The 21,234-nt window shown below is 39.3% G+C and overlaps 1 protein-coding gene across 1 annotated transcript in view; it reads right to left on the minus strand.

The window, feature by feature from the left end:
* The window catches only part of LOC126457180 (transmembrane protein KIAA1109), a 507,473-nt gene that overhangs the window by 425,580 nt on the left and 60,659 nt on the right, over positions 1–21,234 (minus strand). The window contains exons 6-7 of the mRNA XM_050093265.1: positions 12,956–13,102; positions 9,423–9,546 (exon numbers count right to left, since the gene is read on the minus strand). Of these exons, the coding sequence (XP_049949222.1) occupies positions 9,423–9,546; positions 12,956–13,102 (271 nt within the window). The remainder of the gene's footprint in view (positions 1–9,422; positions 9,547–12,955; positions 13,103–21,234) is intronic.

Genomic DNA, 21,234 nt, shown 5'->3' on the forward strand with positions numbered 1-21,234 from the left:
CAACATGCGGTCATGTTTTATCCTACTGAAATGTAGGGTTTCGCAAGGATCGAATGAAGGGTAGAGCCACGGGTCATAACACATCTGAAATGTAACGCCCACTGTTCAAAGTGCCATCAATGAGAACAAGAGGTGACTGAGACATGTAACCAATGGCACCCCATACCATCATGCCAGGTGATACGCCAGTATGGCGATGATGAATACACACTTCCAATGCGTGTTCACCGCGATGATGCCGAACACGGATGCTACCATCATGATGCTGTAAACATAAACTGGATTCATCCGAAAAAAATGACGTTTTGCCATTTGAGCAACCAGATTTGTCGTTGAGTACACCATCGCAGGCGCTCCTATCTGTGATGCAGTGTCATGGGTAACAGCAGCCATGGTATCCGAGCTGATAGTCCATGCTGCTGCAAACGCCGTCGAACTGTTCGTGCAGATGGTTGTTGTCTTGCAAACGTCCCCATCTGTTGACTCAGGGATCGAGACGTGGCTGCACAATCCGTTACAGCCATGCAGATAATATGCCTGTCATCTCAACTGCTAGTGATATGAGGCCACTGGGATCCAGCACGGCGTTCCGTATTACCCTCCTGAACCCACCAATTCCATATTCTGCTAACAGTCACTGGATCTCGACCAACGTGAGCATCAATGTCGCAATACGATAAACCGCAATCACGATAGGCTACAATCTGACCTTTATTAAAGTTGGAAATGTGATCGTACACATTTCTCCTCCTTCCACAAGGCATCACAACAACGTTTCACCAGACAACGCCGGTCAACTGCTGTTTGTGTATGAGAAATCAGTTTGAAACTTTCCTCATGTCAGCATGTTGTAGGTGTCGCCACCGGTGCCAACCTTGTGTGAATGCTCTGAAAAGCTAATCATTTGCATATCACAGCATCTTCTTCCTGTCGGTTAAATTTCGTGTCATCTTAGTGGTGTAGCAATTTTAATGGCCAGTAGTGTATTATAAGGACCATATAATGGATACAACAAAAGATTCACAATTAATTACTAAACATAATAAATTGAAATGAGGTTGGTAAATGTTATCACAGTAATTATGTTATTGTAAAGGCCTGGAAGATAAAATTCAAAATACTCTCAGAATTTTACGTCGGCTCATCGTCATTAATTTCAACATGCAGGCTACACAGAAAATATTTACACTTCCAGTTGTTCACTTCTAATATCTAGAACATACCATGAAAATCAAAAAAATAAACAACTAACTTCACCTTGTGATCTCAATATCCAGTCAAAAACCATTATCTGAGACTTAGTACTTGTGATCTTAGCTCTTGTTTTGCTACTCAAAGGAGGAAAACAAAACCAGTGCAAATACAATATAGCGTGAGACAAATTTTCCATGAAAAGAGTCAGCTTTAACTGTGTCATCATTTTTATACCTTTTAAATGAAGATAGAAGTTTTAGTATCTCAATGTTGTTTACATAAAATGAAAGTCATTCTGATCTTTTGGACTGCCGACTGTTACATTTCTCAAACATTGCTGTGATCTCTTAGGTCATCTCGGTATGATTGATTAATGGCGAGCTTCTAGGTATCCAGTCGAGTTTTCATTGCCATTTTACGCACAACATTTCATTGACTAGCTTCAGGTTATGTATATTCATTGCCTAGACTCTATTCAGACAGTGCCCTACTGCTGGTCCCACACTGCTATTTATGAATGATTGTGAGCTTGTCTCATAAGGTGTACTATGAATTTTGATGGTCTTTTGCTTTTTAGAATCTGTAGTACTATTGCAGCTGCTTCAAAACCTGGCCCATCTAGATCCTTCCCTCCACCACCAAGCTGCACAGATGGAAGTTATCCTTACAACACATTTTCCACTCCCAAAATTATCCCAGACTCAACCTTCAGTGACCTACTGTCCCCATACCCTTTGTCCAACACTTCCCACCCACCTACTTTGACCTATCACCTTCTCCCTATTCACATCCCCTCACCCTCACTGTGTGCCGCCCTCTGCCAATGCATCTGCCAATCCTTCCCCTTTCCTGCTCTATTCCTATTCCGTCCCCCCCACCCCCCCCTCCCCCCAACTCTCTCTGCCCTACATTGTGCGTGGCAGTCTTGCCATGTCTTCATCTAGTCCCTGCACACTTCACCTACAGTACTCCTCTCTCCCCCCACCTATACTCTGCTACTCTGCTCTCCCTCTCCAAGCCTTGTTTTATTTGAAATGTCTGGCACCACTTAGCAAATTTTCCAACATCTTTATTTCAATAGGCTCCTTACTTATGCTTCCATGAAATGTGCTATGTGCACCATGATACGAATCTCCTCTATTTCGTTTCATGACTATACTTGAGACAGTGCTTGGCGGCAGCTCCTTGCTCAGTTGTTTTAGTCAGATGTGTCACTGTTATGACATATGCATCTCCTCAATTATTCTAATAGTATGTCCCATGTACGACATGCTATATTTTCATGGAATGCTATATTTTCGAACATCTAAATTGTCTTTAACATTACAAAGATGAATTTTTATTATTGTTGATAAGATGTCAAGTTTTGGTGGAGTCAGCTGATCTCTCTTGACACATGGCCAGCATAAGGTGGATACACAATTCTTGGCTTTTTTCTCTGACTCAGTTTCAGTCCCTTTCTCAGGTGTTCTTGACTGAGACTGCAATGGCCACTGAGTTTGATGGTCTGTACTCATTCCTACTGAACACTACTCGTAGAAGTTGTAATTCTTCAGCAAGGTTCTCTCTGTCTAATAGTGTTTGAGTTCTATGGACCAGAGACTTTAGAACTGCCTTTCTTTGTGATAGATGGTGACAATTCGAGGTGACATGTTTCCATCAACACGTACATGACAAAGTTGTGGTATGACCACATGGAACGAAAAATCCTGAAGAACATTTAAACTTTATCCATCCTCATGTAAAATTCACGATAGAACTTTGAAAATAGTGTGACATGCCTTGCTTCAATATGTTAATTAAGAGAAAGCAGGCAGATCCTTGGGCCACAGTGAACACGAAAAACGCACACACACTATCTCTATTTTCATGCCTTGAGACATTACCATCCATCAAAAGAAATTCAGTGCTAAATACTCTGGTCAACAAACTTCAAACACTGTCAAACAAGAAGAGCCTCACCAAAGAACTACACCTACAAGTAGTGTTCCAAAGGAATAACTGATCATCATCATTTGGTTAACTGACTCGTGGCAGGTTTAGACTTCATAGCCCTCTACACTTCTCTTTCCTCTACTTTCCCTTTTCATTCTTTGGTACCTTCCTTTCTGTCATCCAGCATCTGATATCTTCTTCTGCCCTTCCCTCCCTTTCCCAGAATAATATATTCAACTGACTCTTCTATAACACAATCTCATCTCAAATTATGCCCTACCCAGGTTAACTTCCGGTTTTTCACTGTCAGAAACCTCCCTCGATCTTCTCCAACTCTTCTCAGTACTTCCTCATTCCTGATTATCAGTCAGGCTGACCTTCTCCATTCTGCTCCACACCCACATTTCAAAAGCTTCAATTATCCTCTCATCTTACTTGCTTAATGTGCATGTCTCTGCTCTGTACAAGGTCATTCTCCATACTACGTATTTCACTAGTCGCTTTCTTAATTATATGTTTGAACTATTCAAAGAGAATCTTTTCTGCTTTTCAAATACCTGTTTCACCAGCACCATTCTGATTCTGATGTCCCATTCACAATGTGTATCTTAGCTAATCAAAATTCCTTAATACTTGAATGCTTCCATCTGTTCTATGGTTTCAGATCCTAAATTCTCTCTCCTTTCCCTTAAGCCTATAATTATGCCTTCCATTTTCTTTCTATATGCTATAAAGGCTTCATTCAGGTCATTTAGCATTTGAATCACTGCACTTCATTTTCTGCAAGGATCACGCAAATCTTAAGCATTCAATTTTCCATCCACCTACCCTGACACCTCCAAGTAAATGTTTAATAGGATTGGAGAGAGACATGAGCCATATCTGAGCTCTTCCAAGGTTTCATTTCCTATTCATACCCTTGCCTTTTCATTAAAGGACAGATTTGCAATCATCTTCTCTCCTTCCACTTTACTCCCTTTCTCTTCAAGATATCCATCAGCTTATCCATCTTCTTTTGAAGATATCCATCAGTTTACCATACTGCAATTTGTCAACTGTCATTTTGAGGTCTACGAATGCCACAAATACTTCCTTACTCTGTTCTACCTATCTCTCACCTATAGTGCTTGGAGGTCCAATGGCACCTTGTGCCCCTTTTCTCCTTCTGAAACAATATTGTTCCTTTCCAAGTGTTTCTCCCAGAATTCTATATAGCCTTTTATTCACAGTGCTATGGAGAACTTTAGCTGCCTGTAATATTAGGCTTTGGTCCAGTGTACTTCAAACATTTTAGATTGTTAAATTGAGCGGTTGGTGAAGTAGAATTCAAGAACATCTGAAAAATAGGTTGATACTGTGACAGAGAAAGAGAAGTTATGAATCACTTATCTACCTTGTGCTGGCCTAATATCTAGAAAGATCGGTGGACTCCAACAGAAATACAGCATCTGGTGTATTTCACAATGGTCAACAAAGATAAAAAGTTTCTTTGTAATACTAAAGATGATCTGGGTCTCAAAAAGCCAGATGTGTACTGCATTCCGTGCTAATGTGGCATGTTTTATGTGTGGCAGACTATAAATACAGTTGAGAAGAGCTGCAAGGCACTTCAGTGACACATCTGACTAAAATAACCAAGCAACTCAGCTGTCGCTGAGCACCGCCTCAGATATTACCATGAAATGAAATACAACGAAACCAGTATAGTGCTGCAAACAAGTTTCTGGGACAGTATAATTAGGGAGTCTAGCAAAATAAAGATGTCGGAAAATCTAATAAACCAGTACAGAGATTTCTATCTAAACAACACTTGGGGTCCAGTACTCAATTCATTAAGATCTTGGCAGCCATCACATTTACCACAGCTGGAAAACATAGAGACAATGTGCACTTCAGGAGCTCTGAAAAGCAGAAGAGCATCAAAGAGCGGAATGGGCATCACAAGTCGAACTCACAATATACATAATGGCAAGAGACCAACAACAGTTCCCAGTCTGGTTGGAGTTCAGGCAATGAGTACACACAACTGCACCTAACTTGCAACACCTAAAGAAGACGGCTGGTTCGGTGGAAATAACAACTCGGATATAATGACTAGTCATTGAAATATTGGGTGTAAAATGGAAATAACAACTCGGCTGTATACCCAGAAGCCCACCATTTCTCAAATACCCCTGTTTGGTCTGGTAACATGTGGAAACTATATGATATCACAAAGGAGAAGTTCTGTTTCAACGCATGCAACTCCAGCATTAGTCTCAAGAGATAGTATGAGAGAGGATTAGTTGGCTAACTGTATTGATTGTAAATTCAATTTTTAATGTATAGTGTCAAGAATGGTTTTTCCTTTCAGTCTTTAAGTGATGAGTGTGCATAAAGAAATAAAGAAGATAAAGTACAGAATATGATCCTAAGTAGTGAAGCATTTAGTGAAATAGGGAATCATTGTAGAGACCTGATGAATCCCAGATGTGTTGAGCAATATTTGCACAATACTGTGAACAAGATTTTGGGTCTTCATTTTTGTGCCCTATGATGAAAACCTCCATGCATATCTTGGCATTTTTTTCTCAAGAGTTTTTCAAAATAAAACACAGAAACTAATACTTGTTCGTCATTTTACTGGGCACAATGTGTAGTTTCTAAATGAAATTAACATTTTTAAGTATTTGTACCTAAATGACACTCTACATGAATTTCCATCTAACTTTTAGATGCTTCCTCTGAAAATTCTAACCTCCCCCCCCCTTTTTTAAGTATTCATTTCAACAACTGAAGTTGGTATTACCTACAAATGAAAAAGAACCCAAATCTTGACAGTTCACATTATACTGTAAGTTTTCTAGAGACTCCTACAATTTAATACAAAATTCTGTGGCATTTTCCCCTGGAACATGCAGAAATACATATCACTAAAAGGGCAAATTTCCCATCAGTTCTGAAATCATACAGAGTGAATCAGTAAATCAACTGAAGGAAGGCATCTTAGGAAAGCAGCCATACAGATTCATTATCCAGGCCATTTGGAACCCTAATCCAATAACAGAGTTTTAAGAACTGTGGAGATGGAAACTGAGGCCCCACCAACAGATGTGTGACTCTCATTACATTATTCATTTGGTCATAACATCACTAGTCTCCTTTTCCTTGGATAAAGAGTTCTCGGTTAGCTTACCATGTCAAATTCAAACATGCCCTCACTCTCCCAATGCATATCACATTAATGCAAATGATACATGAGCAGACATCACATAAAATCCCAAGCATTTAATGAATGGATCCATCATCACCTTCTTTGCAGCAATTACCATACTTTTATCTCTTTATTAAATTTTCCTAGCATTTCATTGGTGGGACTGTTTTTCTTCTGTTTTATTCCACCTCATTTTATTTTTATCACTTGGCCTCCGTTTTCTCTTGGTATTCTAGATTTCATCTTTGACTTAAGAATGTCTCAAACTCAGCATTAGTACTCAAGGATTTGAACCTCAGTTGTCAAGCCATGTAAAAGGTTGAATTAACGTTCAGAAAAACATTCAAACACAGATCACAGCAAAAATCAACTGGAAAACAAAAATTGTATATTGTGTGAGAAAATTATTGAAATAACTCTCTAAGGTAACACAAAAGAAACATTCAAAAATGGACTACCCTAGTTTCTGAGTATTTTGCATTTGAGAAATCTTTCACGCAGGAGGATCATACAAACATACCGCCGTTTGAGTCTCTTACAGACTCCCATATGGAGGACATAGTGATAGACATCCCTGGGGTTGTGAAGCAGCTGAATAGGTTGAAAATAAATAAATCGCCAGGTCCTGACGGGATTCCAATTCGGTTTTACAGAGAGTATTCTACTGCATTGGCTCCTTACTTAGCTTGCATTTATCGCGAATCTCTTGCCCAACGTAAAGTCCCGAGCGACTGGAAAAAAGCGCAGGTGACGCCTGTATATAAGACGGGTAGAAGGACGGATCCTCAAAATTACAGACCAATATCTTTAACATCAGTTTGTTGCAGGATTCTCGAACATATTCTCAGTTCGAATATAATGAATTTCCTTGAGACAGAGAAGTTGCTGTCCATGCATCAGCACGGCTTTAGGACGCATCGCTCTTGCGAAACGCAACTCGCCCTTTTTTCACATGATATCTTGCAAACCATGGATGAAGGGTATCAGACGGATGCCATATTCCTTGACTTCCAGAAAGCGTTTGACTGACTCGGTGCCCCACCGCAGACTCCTAATTAAGGTACGAGCATATGGGATTGGTTCCCAAATATGTGAGTGGCTCGAAGACTTCTTAAGTAATAGAACCCAGAACATTGTCCTCGATGGTGAGTGTTCGTTGGAGGTGAGGGTATCATCTGGAGTGCCCCAGCGAAGTGTGGTAGGTTCGCTGTTATTTTCTGTCTACATAAATGATCTTTTGGATAGGGTGGATAGCAATGTGCAGCTGTTTGCTGATGATGCTGTGGTGTACGGGAAGGTGTCGTCGTTGAGTGACTGTAGGAAGATACAAGATGACTTGGACAGGATTTGTGATTGGTGTAAAGAATGGCAGCTAACTCTAAATATAGATAAATGTTGAATACTCCATTAGTAGTGTAGCGCTTGACACAGTCACGTCGATTAAATATTTGGGCATAACATTGCAGAGCGATATGAAGTGGGACAAGCATGTAATGGCAGTTGTGGGAAGGCACATAGTCGTCTTCGGTTCATTGGTAGAATTTTGGGAAGATGTGGTTCACCTGTAAAGGAGACCGCTTATAAAACACTAATACGACCTATTCTTGAGTACTGCTCGAGCATTTGGAATCCCTATCAGGTCGGATTGAGGGAGGACATAGAAGCAATTCAGAGGCAGGCTGCTAGATTTGTTACTGGTAGGTTTGATCATCACGCGAGTGTTACGGAAATGCTTCAGGAAGTCGGGTGGGAGTCTCCAGAGGAAAGGAGGCGTTCTTTTTGTGAATCGCTACTGAGGAAATTTAGAGAACCAGCATTTGAGGCTGACTGCAGTACAATTTTACTGCCGCCAACTTATATTTCGCGGAAAGACCACAAAGATAAGATACGAGAGATTAGGGCTCGTACAGAGGCATATAGGCAGTCACTTTTCCCTCGTTCTGTTTGGGAGTGGAACAGGGAGAGAAGATGCTAGTTGTGGTACGAGGTACCCTCCGCCACGCACCGTATGGTGGATTGCAGACTATGTATGTAGATGTAGATGTAGATGCAGAAGCTAGTTTTTAAGATCTTTTGCTATGGTTAACTAGTCACTGTGTACAGTATTATTATAAATATGTCAAATGTTAGATTTGACAGAGTGAGGGAAGGAAACCATAGAAAACATCGATCAGTGTAGTTGTTAAACAGTCCAGCACTAATTGAAGAAAAACAACACTCTGACAGCGAGACTTTTCCAGCATCCAGGATGTGCTTTACAAGTTGTAAAGCACATGCTGGATCCTGGAAAAGTCTCGCTGTCAGAGTGTAATTAATATGGTTTGTGTGGATGTGTGTGTAGTGATCTGAAGATGAACCTGAAAAGGTTCGAAAACCGGCTCATGGAATAAAATATAATTATTCAAAAAAGTGACTGGTTTATTTACAATTTTGTTTTTTCTGATGAAGCAACTATCAGCACAGGTGGGAAGATTAATAGGCACAAAATTCACATCTGGGGTTCGAAACACACTCCCAGCTTTCCAGAACATGTCACGAGACAGGAAAAAGCTAAATTTGTCCTGCATGCTAATGAAAGACAGCATAACTGAACCATTTTTATTCACTGAGCAGTAACAGCAAGTGTTTTTCTGAGCGATTTGCTGTCCCTCAGCTGATCCCTTCAGCCAAACGTGATTTTCCGACAGGACAGCGCACTAGCACATAGGATTTTACAAGGCCACGACTTCCTGGACAGAATACTTCCACATTGATGAATAAAACATGATGGACCAACCAGTGGCCACTCCAATCTCCAGACATAGTCCCTCTGGACTTCTCCCTCTGAGGTTACGTGAAAGATACTGTGTACGTCTCCCCTGTAAGTGACCTTGGCAGAACTGTGGATGCAATAGCCTCCAACATGCCAGACATACTTGTGCACACATGGTTCTCTTTCCTCCCACATTTTTAACTGCATTTGTAAATCAGGGAGGTATCTCAGAAAGAGAAACTGACTAAAATATTGAAATAACTATTGTCTCGAGGTAACTGAATAAATATTATATCTTTAAAATATATGATTCATTAAACTTGAAATGATAAAAATTTATTTGCATACCTGCTTCATCCATGTAAAAATACAGCTCAATATTGTTAGAGGATAATACCACAAATCCTTCCCCCATGTAACGTGGAGGGTCATCTACCATTCCTGTATATTTTGGACTTGGCGCCAATATAACCTAAAACAGATGACACAGCAGTAAAAGCAACACTGCCTGACTAACATTAGATAACTTATGTATCTCCTAAGTTATTCTCAGTGACCAGCTGATATAGATTAAAGTGTGGCACACTAGGTTATGAGACAGGATGGTGAGCCAGCCCAGATTGAATCTGCACAGCAACATAACAACCATTTGTTTGTACACAAACACACCTGTGCATAGCTTTTGTGCTGTTTTCCATATTCAACTAGGCAAATGCTTGGCTAGTCCCCTAGTCTGCCAAGGAAAATAAGATAATCAAACAGTTAAAACATGTATTCATTCAATAACTGGGCTCTGGGCTACTGATTACATGTAACTTATTATCAATAAAGATATACGCAAAGCCGATACGATTATTAAGGGATTATGGTAATTACGGCAATGTGAGTTCTATCAAAATATTACCAAGTGTTGTATTCTAAAGATCACCGCTATCATCATATTTTACCCAACTTCTCAAGCATGGCACACAAGTACTCATAATCCTCACCCATAATTATACATTGAATGGTCTAGATTTTCTGTATACAAATCATTCTACATAATTTCTTTTCTTCAAAAAGTGTCAGAGCTGTACCCTTGCTAAGAAAGCTTTAACAAGAGAGAGAGGCATACAAATAACTTGAAAGCAGGAGACTAAAAATGCATTGTACAATTATTCCAGTTACTGATACATACATAACCGACATTGTATAATGTCAGAGGTTCCATGAGAATGCTTGCAGATGATGCTCCTGTACTGAAGGGAGAAGCAACGCCATAACATTACAGCAAAACATACAAAGACTTGCAGAGAATCAAAACTAGGTGAGCCATGCGGGGTAGCCATGTGGTCTGAGGCCTTGTCATGGTTCGCGCAGCTTCCCCCGTCAGAGGTTCTTGTCATGGTTCGCGCAGCTTCCCCCGTCAGAGGTTCAAGTCCTCCCTTGGGCATGGGTGTGTGTGTTGTCCTTAGCATAAGTTAGTTTAAGCTAGATTAAGTAGGTACCGGTGACCCCAGCAATTTTGTCCCATAGGCTGGTAACACAAAAACTAGGTGAAAGTATTAGCAGATGATCCTCAACATAAACAGATGCACACAAATGGGCCAAAACACCTTTTACTGTTTGGTAAATGACTATGAATCAATAACTCGAAACCATCACAAGTGTTAAATATCTAATTAAGTAGGCATCTGGAAAAATTTAAGTGGAATGTCTCAATTAAATTAGTAGGAAAGGCAGATGCCTGCCAAGGATTCAGTAGAAGTATTCTAAGGAAATTAAATTTACCTATGATTGCATTAGCTTACAAAATCCATCTATGACCCAAATTTTGAGTTTTGACAATCAACCTGAAAGGAGAGAGCAAAGATCCAATGGGACCTCCTGCCACAAACTATAAATTTGTGGAGTGCAGAAGAGACATAGATGCAGGTTTAGATGAATCAAATCACGCAGGATGTTCAAAAATCTCAATGCGCATAATAAAGCACTTGTAACTACAGAAAGAGGGATGCAACTGATTTAATCTTACATGAAAAGTTAGACCCAAAGTTTGTTTTGAAGAGTAAGGATTAAATCTGAACAACAGCGCATAAACAATAGTCAATATAACAGGGTACATGCCATTTTTTTAAAAAAAATTATTTTATTTTCTCTGCATGTTAGTGTTAGTGCTACGTCACCTGACCAACATCCTGATAGAAGAAATACTGTAACATCTCACTGCCCAGCAGCAAACTTTTGCGGATCAACAGCAGGCTCTCGCCACCACACTCAAATCAAGAGATGTCTGTGTGTTCAATGGCAAACTACCCTCCCATCAGTGCAACAGTCCCCATTTCCAGCATACGATGAATCGGATAAAGATTGGGACTCCAATGAGACATTGTTACACCAACATTTCCAGCTTATTTGCGTGGACAATGCAAACCTGTGTAGGGCTTTCTTTCTTTCTTTCCTGCCTTTTGTCATGCATTTATCAGTTGTTGTGCCAGCTAGCACCTTTGCAAGAACCAGCCAGCTTATCATTTGATGAAACGTGCCATTGTGACATACATAGAATTTTACTGTTGCCAGAAATGCCCAAACCAATCTTACAAAGCTGGGCTGGGGAATTAGAAGTGTTGAGCTGTTGTAGATCTGTCACTAGTACCCATCACAAATCCTCACAAGGTGAATGATATTATTCATCTGGCCCCAGATAGGAAAGTCTGTGAAAAAGCACTTCAATGTGATCCAACACTTACGGATGTGCTCAATACAGCACTGTCCTTTGAAGTGTCATGGGGTGCAGGCGTCCAGGTTGCCACACGGAAGGAGGTGCCGGAAGTTGCTCAGTCAACTACTGTTAGGCACAACAGCAGCAACAAGCCGCACCACAGCAGCGGCCATGTGCTCCCCTTCCATCTTGCTTCGCACTGTTTGATCCAACACGAGCAAGCTGTGTGCCCTAAGCATTGGGCAGTTTGCAACAAATGTCAAAAGAAAGGCCACATTGCATCGATCTATAGCTCCTCTTCAAATGAACCAGACACAGAAGTACCAATGGCACAAATTGTATGTCCATTACCGGCAGACTCCACTACACGCCAACACTGATGCCTTACCTCACCTTCTGACTGGATTGATCCAGCATTCGATCAGGATGAGTTGCTTTGTTTCTACTTAGATACTGAGAACAAGAATGTGGTCAATGATTTTCCCATCACTAGTGTCACGATAAAATCGGCAATCGCCGTAGATCCTGTACTTAGTCAGGTCCTGTCTTTTGCGCAGCATGGTTAGCCGGAAGCACCACCCTTCTGTGTTTGCAGGGGTTCTTTTGTTAGCTATGGAGGACGCTGCTCCCCGGGTGGTGATTCCCGCTTCCTTGCACCATAATGTACTGTGGCTTCTGCACGTTGGTCACTGTGGGCCCTCTTGTACCAAATCTTTGACCAGCTGGCCTGTGTATTGGCCAGGCATACATGGGGACATTACACAGCTTATCACCACTTGCACTCACTCACTGTATTCAGCAACATGCAGCCTTCCAGGCTGAAAGAAACTCTGAAAGGGACCAGATTTTGGAATAGGAAGACATTATGTACAATTCGAAGAGCAGCTGCACACTATACCAAAAGAGGCTTTCCAGGATGCTTCCAAGAGTGGCAGCAGTGTCAGGAGAGGTTAGCAGAAACTGAATGGGATTAATTTGATGGTGACTATTATCAAATAATTGTACCTGAATAAAGACTGATTTTATAAATAACAATCAGACACTTTTTGAACATCCCTTGTATTTCAATAAATGACTATCACTTTCTTTATGGAGTGTCATACAGAAAACTCTACAAATACAAACAAAACTGAAATCAGGTTCATTTATTATTTTAAATATGTAATAAACTTGTCAGTACCTTGAAATTTTCTCCTTTACATTTGATGAAATGCATAAAATGATCCAAACGGGATGCTGCTGGCTTTGTAGAATAAACGAAGTGTGCTTCTTCAACATTAATAGACAATGTAGTAGGTACAAGTCGGTTACCAAAAACAACTCTTCCCTGTTAAACAAACATGTCAGTTAATTTATTATTTATATACTATTGCCATTACTACAGAAAAAAAGCAAACACTTTACTCAATCTGACCAAATGAGCTAGAGTTAAATTATAACCTACAGCATTCAGAAGCCAATACTAACTCTGAGATAACTTATGAGGTGGTCTCCAGGAGTAGAGTCGTTCGCGAGTAACAGACTAAAAAAAATTGTGTGACACTCTAGAGCAGTGGTTCTCAAACTTTTTGAGCTTCAGACACATTTAAAAGGCCGCAAATAATTGTGTGCACACTGTATACACTTTTCTGAGGGATATTTTACTTTACAACAGTCAATACAGGAAATAAATACTGCGATAAAATAACAATTAAGTCATTTTATTTTGAATTTCACATAAAGACTACAGAAAATACAACTTATATTAATAAAAAACATACACTATCACAATGTGAACAAATAATTTTTGTATAAAAAAATGTGAGCGATTCATAAAGCACAACTGTCACCCTAATGCAACGGCCGAGCGCCATGTTGCCTCCTACCCTGCCAAGGTGAAAGGCAAGAGAAACTATTAAGTGAAATGTATTTAAATGAAATAATGCAATCAAACTAACGATTAATTCAAATTATAGAGAAAAGTAATAATGGAATACAAACAAAACATACCTTAAGTCTAGTCTTTCTAGTGTTTATGAGAAACATGAACCTGATGTGTCCTCGCGATTTCTTCAATGTTTGGAGATACATTTGAAAAACAAACTCTCATTTCCTACTCAATACACTGAAGAGTTCCTCTCTTTTAACATTTAATTGTGGTGAGAGCAGACAATCCGAATTCACATAAATACGACGTCAAAAATTGACGTAAAATGTTCAAAGCCTTTTTGGATAATGACCCAGATTCTTCTTTTATAGAAATTCAAGAGGCTTCACGAGACAATTCCTTATGCTTAATCATGTTACAAGTTTCTCTTTTCCGTATTTGTAGTTTTCTGTGAAATGCTTTAATTTTGTCGGTGGATGTGAGAATATTTTATTCTTTCTCTTGAATGCTACTGTTCAAAATATTGAACTGCTGAAATATATCAGCCAATTACTGCAATCTAGCAAACCAAAATTCACTACGAAGGAGGTTGCAAAAATGCAAATGTTTCATTTCTTCGAAAACACGAGAAGTTCTTGTCACAGCTCATGCACATGGGTAAGTACTCTCCCCCTCGACAACCACCTGACTTGTGTGTGTAAAAGCAACAGTCTGTGTTCTGACCCTACATCTACACGAAGCTTTTTGAATAAACGGGTTTTGACAGGTATTGTTTTAATAAAATTTACCATATGAACAACTTGCTCTGAGACTTCTCTCAATTTTTCTCCCAATGTTTTTGTTATTAAGGCCTCTCTATGAAGAAAGCAGTGAGTTGTGATAACACCTTCATTTTTTTTTTTTTTTTTTACAAAATATAAGGCACTTAACACAGCCTACCACTGAGGGACGCCACCTGTACAAATGACTACACACGACTTCCATGTTAACTGCCACTTACTAAGATAATCATTTAAAATGTTGGAAATGTCCTCATCTTAATTCTTTGCAAAAAACAAACTGATTTACTATTTGATCTTGATTAATGAAACAAACAAATGCTAAGAGTTGTGATTGGTTGGTAATGCCTGTTGATTCATCAACTTGCAATGCAAAGTTTGAGTACTTGAGTTTATTACTGCATACATTTTTCTCAATATCAGTAGACATTTCTATAATATGCCTGAGTACTATATCATTTGACAAAGGAATCTTGCTTATTTTCATAGCTGCTTCATTTCCTAACATTGTCATGACAATTTTTTTGCAAGCAGGCAAAATATTGACTCACTTATAATATGAGCTTTCATACCCCTTGCTATTAACACTTTACCATCCGCACATTTTGTACAAACTGATTCACTTTGCCATCCACATTTCTTGTATAAATTGATTCGCTTGGCTTCGGCAGCGCTAATTCGGATTACTTAGCTTTTCATCGGTTGATCTTGACATCATCAGGAGATTATAAATTGCTCAGGTTTTACTAATCTCATCATTAGTTCTCATGCGTTCTCAATCACGTTCCCCTACTTTCACGAACTTTCGAAGATATACATACGTAAATAAATACATAATTTGTTTGTTTCATACATTTGTTTATTTGCATTGTCTCTGGTACTTAGTAGTTCTCTTTCATATGATATGCAGTAAAACAGTCTCCAAGATGAAATGCAACTCCACAAGACTTGCACTTTAAGTTTGTTGTTGTTATTATTATTTTGTTTAGAGGTACATGCAAACCTTTTTTGACAATTTTATAGTTTTTCTGGATATAGGATAATAATTCAAATACTGGTCTGCCGGATTCACTCCTTTTATGTATTTCTTATAGTCTACTACACTTTCAGGTTTTTTAAATTGTGTAATTGGTCTTTCTACTTTTTCTTTGAGTGACAGTCAAAGTGGCATTATGTATTGTAGAGACATTTGTATTGTTTTAGTTTTCGAAGCACTCCATACCTGTGTGAGTGCTTCACCTTTTCGTTGCTGGCAAGCTTCAAACACATTGACTTTTGCGCACTTTAATTTTTCCGGAAATCCTCTATTTGGCCATATAGTTCCACAAACTCGAATTTTCTTTTAAAGTAACTTCTCCACACTGTTATAATAATCGTCCATGTAGAGATGACACCACTTTCCACAGGAAGGTTTCAAAAGTTCCATCACTGTCTTTGCTAAAGGCTGTCCAGCGCCAGAATATATCTTGAATGAGGAAATGCATCCCGTACTTGAGTCATACAACATCCGAATGAGTATTCCATATTTCGTAATTTTCGACGGATTGTTAACTTTAAAATTTAACCGTCCAAGCCATGGTATCATTCCGTCATAAATTGACATGTTTTGACTAGGGTTAAAAGTTTATTGAAACTTTTTGGAAAAATAATCAATTGTGACTTGCACTCTGAAAAACTGGTCGGCATTATCTAGTTTATTGTTGTTGTCGGAAAAATGTAAAAATGATAATATTTGTCTGAATCGGTTGTGGGACATCATTTTGTGAAATATTGGTATGTCTATCAAAGGATTCATTCACCAATAATCATTGATCCTCTCTCTCTCTCTCTCTCTCTCTCTCTCTCTCTCTCTCTCTCTCTCTCTCTTTTTTTTTTTTTTTTTTTTTTTTTTAACAATTCCCATAAGGTTTGCAAGTCCAAACCATTTTCTAAGTTCGAAGTCCGGTAACATCAACAAATTTGGCATTTTTTTCATCCAGTTTCCTTCTATTGCAATCTTGACTGTAGTACTTGTTGGTTTTGTTGATAATATATTCAAATAGGTTGTTGCCAATATATAATTCTCGACGCTCTGTGTATCTTTGGGAAATATCTTTCGACCCGGAGATCCTTCAAATTTATTATTGGTCCTCGGTAAATCAAAGTCCGACCACTGTGCACTGTTTTCTTCGTCTGATTCACCTGGCTCAGTTGGCAACTGTAGTGTTCACTGAATTCTTCTTGGATGTATTTCACTACCTTCCAACGATTCTGCCTCACTTTCATTTCTTTGATATCCAAAGTCTTCTTCCCAATAGGCCAAATTGTCCGGAACGTCGGACAAGATGTCTGCGCATTCATCGTAAATTACCGTATTGTCTCTTTCGTCTGCCATGATTAAAGGGCACAAGTACTTATAAAAACAATAAACTTGTTGAGGTGTGTAACTTATTGTTACCTAAATGAAAAAACACCAACAGAATGTAAAAGATACTAAAGTGCTGTCGCTGGCCACTGCGCGATATTATGCTCACAACGCCACTGCGGTGTCGCCGGCCACTGTGCGATACTATGCACATGACACCACTGTGTGTCGCTGTCCGTTGACCACTATTTCACGCATGACACAACTGTAGTGTCACTGGACGGCATAGTGTTAATTCAGAGACTTCGTAGGAAGCAATCAGAGCTTTATCAGAAAGACATTACACTTCTAAAAGAATTTGCTGCCCTTGTTTGCTCTTCAGACAATATCTTGAAATAGCTTACAGGTTTATCTAGCAAATGTGAATGCATTGTTTTAAAACGTTTGCTCAGTTTAGGAAGCAGAGATTCATTTGCCATTTTATACCCACATACTAAGCACAGTGGGAAAGGATAATCTTCACTCCCAGTCCAATTGAAACCATAGCTTAAGTAGCTTTCATTGTACTTACGAGTAGGGCACTGTTTTGCTTTTCTACTTGGATGGCATGCTTGCTTTTCAGAAATATATCCATTTTATTCTATTGTATTTTGCATATAAGATTCACTTCCAGCACTTTGAAAATAAGCAGTACGCTGTACACAAAACACGGGCCCCGCGTACACTAACAAGACCTCACTTACATATGACCTGAAAGCTCTGCGATAACATCAAACGAACAATTATGGAAACGCGTATTACTTCTGGGCCTGGATTATTGTGTGTCCATGGATTAACAGTGCAGCCAACAATTTTCATGTTCTGTTAACCTTGCTGCTAGCTTCTATCATGGATCAGCTGCATCACTAAACTGCAGTGGAAATGACGCTCGCAAGTAGCAACGCTTCATGAACAATGACAATGGTGTTCACATGCGCTACTCATCTGAAGCAAAGAACATGAAATGAAATTCTTTTAGTCATGGACAGCTCAAGGTCAAACAATAAGCAGCTCTCATAGGTAATTTCCACTCCCAGCTTCTCTTTTCAATAATATTTTACTGACAACAGAAAGATAAGCATTTTGAATAAAACATTATTAAACGTGACTGGTTGCAGATTTATTTATAATTTTTTGATACACTGTCATGGTATCTAAATAGGTCATAATGTCCAATAATAATAATATGCAAATCATTTCCTATGTTCTGTTGCAGTGCCACTCGAAGTGAAATAGGATAGCAATCACTGGGAACGACACGAAACCTTCCAAATTCTATGGCCAAGTTGTGATCATACGCATAGCGCACAAGGCTCAATTTCAGCATGGCTACCACCATAAAAGAAAAACATTCATAGGCAAATCAACTGCGAAACAAAAGCACGAAAAGATCAGACAATATCCGTAAGAGTTTCCGTTGGAAAAATCCAACCATCGTCAAACATTTTTTCACCGTTTTCTCCTGATTCTGAACATTTGGATCTGATCAGAAATCCATTATGCTTGACAACACTGTGAATTAACTCAATGTTCATTTGCAAACTTTAAGAGCAACATAAGTGTTGTACCGTTTGGTTACAGATAGAAGGCATGGAAAGAGGAGTGTGAAAATAATTTGCACAGCACCTACAGGGTGAAGGCTGGCGAGAGAGGGGATGGTTAGGAAAATTTCATGACCAGTGCTAGTCATCCACAAATGCCTGTGTGCCTGGTACTGACTAGCGACTGTTGTTGTTGTTGTTGTTGTTGTTGTTGCTGTTGTGGTCTTCAGTCCTGAGACTGGTTTGATGCAGCTCTCCATGCTACTCTATCCTGTGCAAGCTTCTTCATCTCCCAGTACCTACTGCAGCCTACATCCTTCTGAATCTGCTTAGTGTATTCATCTCTTGGTCTCCCTCTACGATTTTTACCCTCCACGCTGCCCTCCAGTACTAAATTGGTGATCCCTTGATGCCTCAGAACATGTCCTACCAACCGATCCCTTCTTCTAGTCAAGTTATACCACAAACTCCTCTTCTCCCCAATTCTATTCAATACCTCCTCATTATCTATGTGATCTACTCATCTAATCTTCAGCATTCTTCTGTAGCACCACATTTCAGAAAGCTTCTATTCTCTTCTTGTCTAAACTATTTATCATCCATGTTTCACTTCCATACATGGCTACACTCCACACAAATATTTTCAGAAATGACTTCTGACACATAAATCAATACTCGTTGTTAGCAAATTTCTCTTCTTCAGGAACGCTTTCCTTGCCATTGCCAGTCTACATTTTATATGCACTCTACTTCGACCATCATCAGTTATTTTGCTCCCCAAATAGCAAAACTCCTTTACTACTTTAAGTGTCTCATTTCCTAATCTAATTCCCTCAGCACCACCCGACTTAATTCGATGGCATTCCATTATCCTCGTTTTGCTTTTGTTGATGTTCATCTTATACCCTCCTTTCAAGACATTGTCCATTCTATTCACCTGCTCTTCCAAGTCCTTTGCTGTCTCTGACAGAATTACAATGTCATCGGCGAACCTCAAAGTTTTTATTTCTTCTCCATGGATTTTGATACCTACTCCGAACTTTTCTTTTGTTTCCTTCACTGCTTGCTCAATATACAGATAGAATGGCATCGGGGAGAGGCTACAACCCTGTCTCACTCCCTTCCCAACCACTGCTTCCCTTTCGTGCCCCTCGCCTCTTATAACTGCCATCTGGTTCCTGTACAAATTGTAAATAGCCTTTCGCTCCCTGTATTTTACCCCTGCCACCTTCAGAATTTGAAAGAGAGTATTCCAGTCAACATTATCAAAAGCTTTCTCTAAGTCTAAAAATGCTAGAAAAGTAGGTTTGCCTTTCCTTAATCTTTCTTCTAAGATAAGTCGTAGGGTCAGTATTGCCTCACGTGTTCCAACATTTCTACGGCATCCAAACTGATCTTCCCTGAGGTCGGCTTCTATCAGTTTTTCCATTCGTCTGTAAAGAATTCGCATTAGTATTTTGCAGCTGTGACTTATTAGACTGATAGCTCGGTAATTTTCACATGTCAACATCTGCTTTCTTTGGGATTGGAATTATTATATTCTTCTTGAAGTCTGAGGGAATTTCGGCTGTCTCATACATCTTGCTCACCAGATGGTAGAGTTTCATCAGGACTGGCTCTCTCAAAGCTGTCAGTAGTCCTAATGGAATGTTGTCTACTCCCGGGGCCTTGTTTCGACTTAGGTCTTTCAGTGCTCTGTTCAAACTCTTCACGCAGTGTCATATCTCCCATTTCATCTTCATCTACATCCTCTTCCATTACCATAATATTTTCCTCAAGTACATCGCCCCCGTATAGACCCTCTATATACTGCTTCCACGTTTCTGCTTTCCCTTCTTTGCTTAGAACTGGGTTTCCACCTGAGCTCTTGATATTCATGCAATTGGTTCTCCTTTCTCCAAAGGCCTCTTTAATTTTCCTGTAGGCAGTATCTATCTTACCCCTAGTGAGATAAGCATCTACATCCTTACATTTGTCCTCTAGCCATCCCTGCTTAACCATTCTGCACTTCCTGTTGATCTCATTTTTGAGACGTTTGTATTCCTTTTTGCCTGCTTCATTTCTGCATTTTTGTATTTTCTCCTTTCATCAATTAAATTCAGTATCTCTTCTGTTACCAAAGGATTTCTACTAGCCCTCGTCTTTTTACCTACTTGATCCTCTGCTGCCTTCACTATTTCATTCCTCAAAGCTACCCATTCTTCTTCTACTGTATTTCTTTCCCACATTCCTGTCAACTGTTCCCTTTGCTCTCCCTGAACTCTGTACAACCTCTGGTTCTTTCAGTTTATCCAGGTCCCATCTCCTTAAATTCCCACCTTTTTGCAGTTTCTTCAGCTTTAATCTACAGTTCATAACCAATAGATTGTGGTCAGAGTCCACATCTGCCCCTGGAAATGTCTTACAATTTAAAATCTGGTTCCTAAATCTTTGTCTTACCATTATATACTCTATCTGAAACCTTCTAGTATCTCCAGGGTTCTTCCATGTATACAACCTTCTTTCATGATTCTTGAACCAAGTGTTAGCTATGATTAACTTATGCTCTGGGCAAAATTCTACCAGCGACTAAGATGGTTATATTTTACACACAAAACTAAAAAGGGCTCACCAAAAGTGCATTATTTCTATTAAAAATTGTGAAATTAAGGTAAGGCTGATGTAATGCAGTTCAAATGCAAGTAGTTGAAGAAAATGGCATTTGAGGCTTTTATTAATTATGAATGACCATGAAGCGTTATGTTGTAAGAAACTTGCAGTCCATGGTTGCAGTCTTGGACTGCAAGTTTTTTACAACATATCAAATAAGTTACTGTGATGGCCACTCCAAACTTTACCACAGATAGTGTTACATTTATACAAACAGTTACATTCATTATGAAATAAACT

Source organism: Schistocerca serialis, chromosome 2 (assembly GCF_023864345.2).
Source record: "Schistocerca serialis cubense isolate TAMUIC-IGC-003099 chromosome 2, iqSchSeri2.2, whole genome shotgun sequence".
In the NCBI taxonomy this organism is placed as follows: Eukaryota; Metazoa; Arthropoda; class Insecta; order Orthoptera; family Acrididae; genus Schistocerca; species Schistocerca serialis.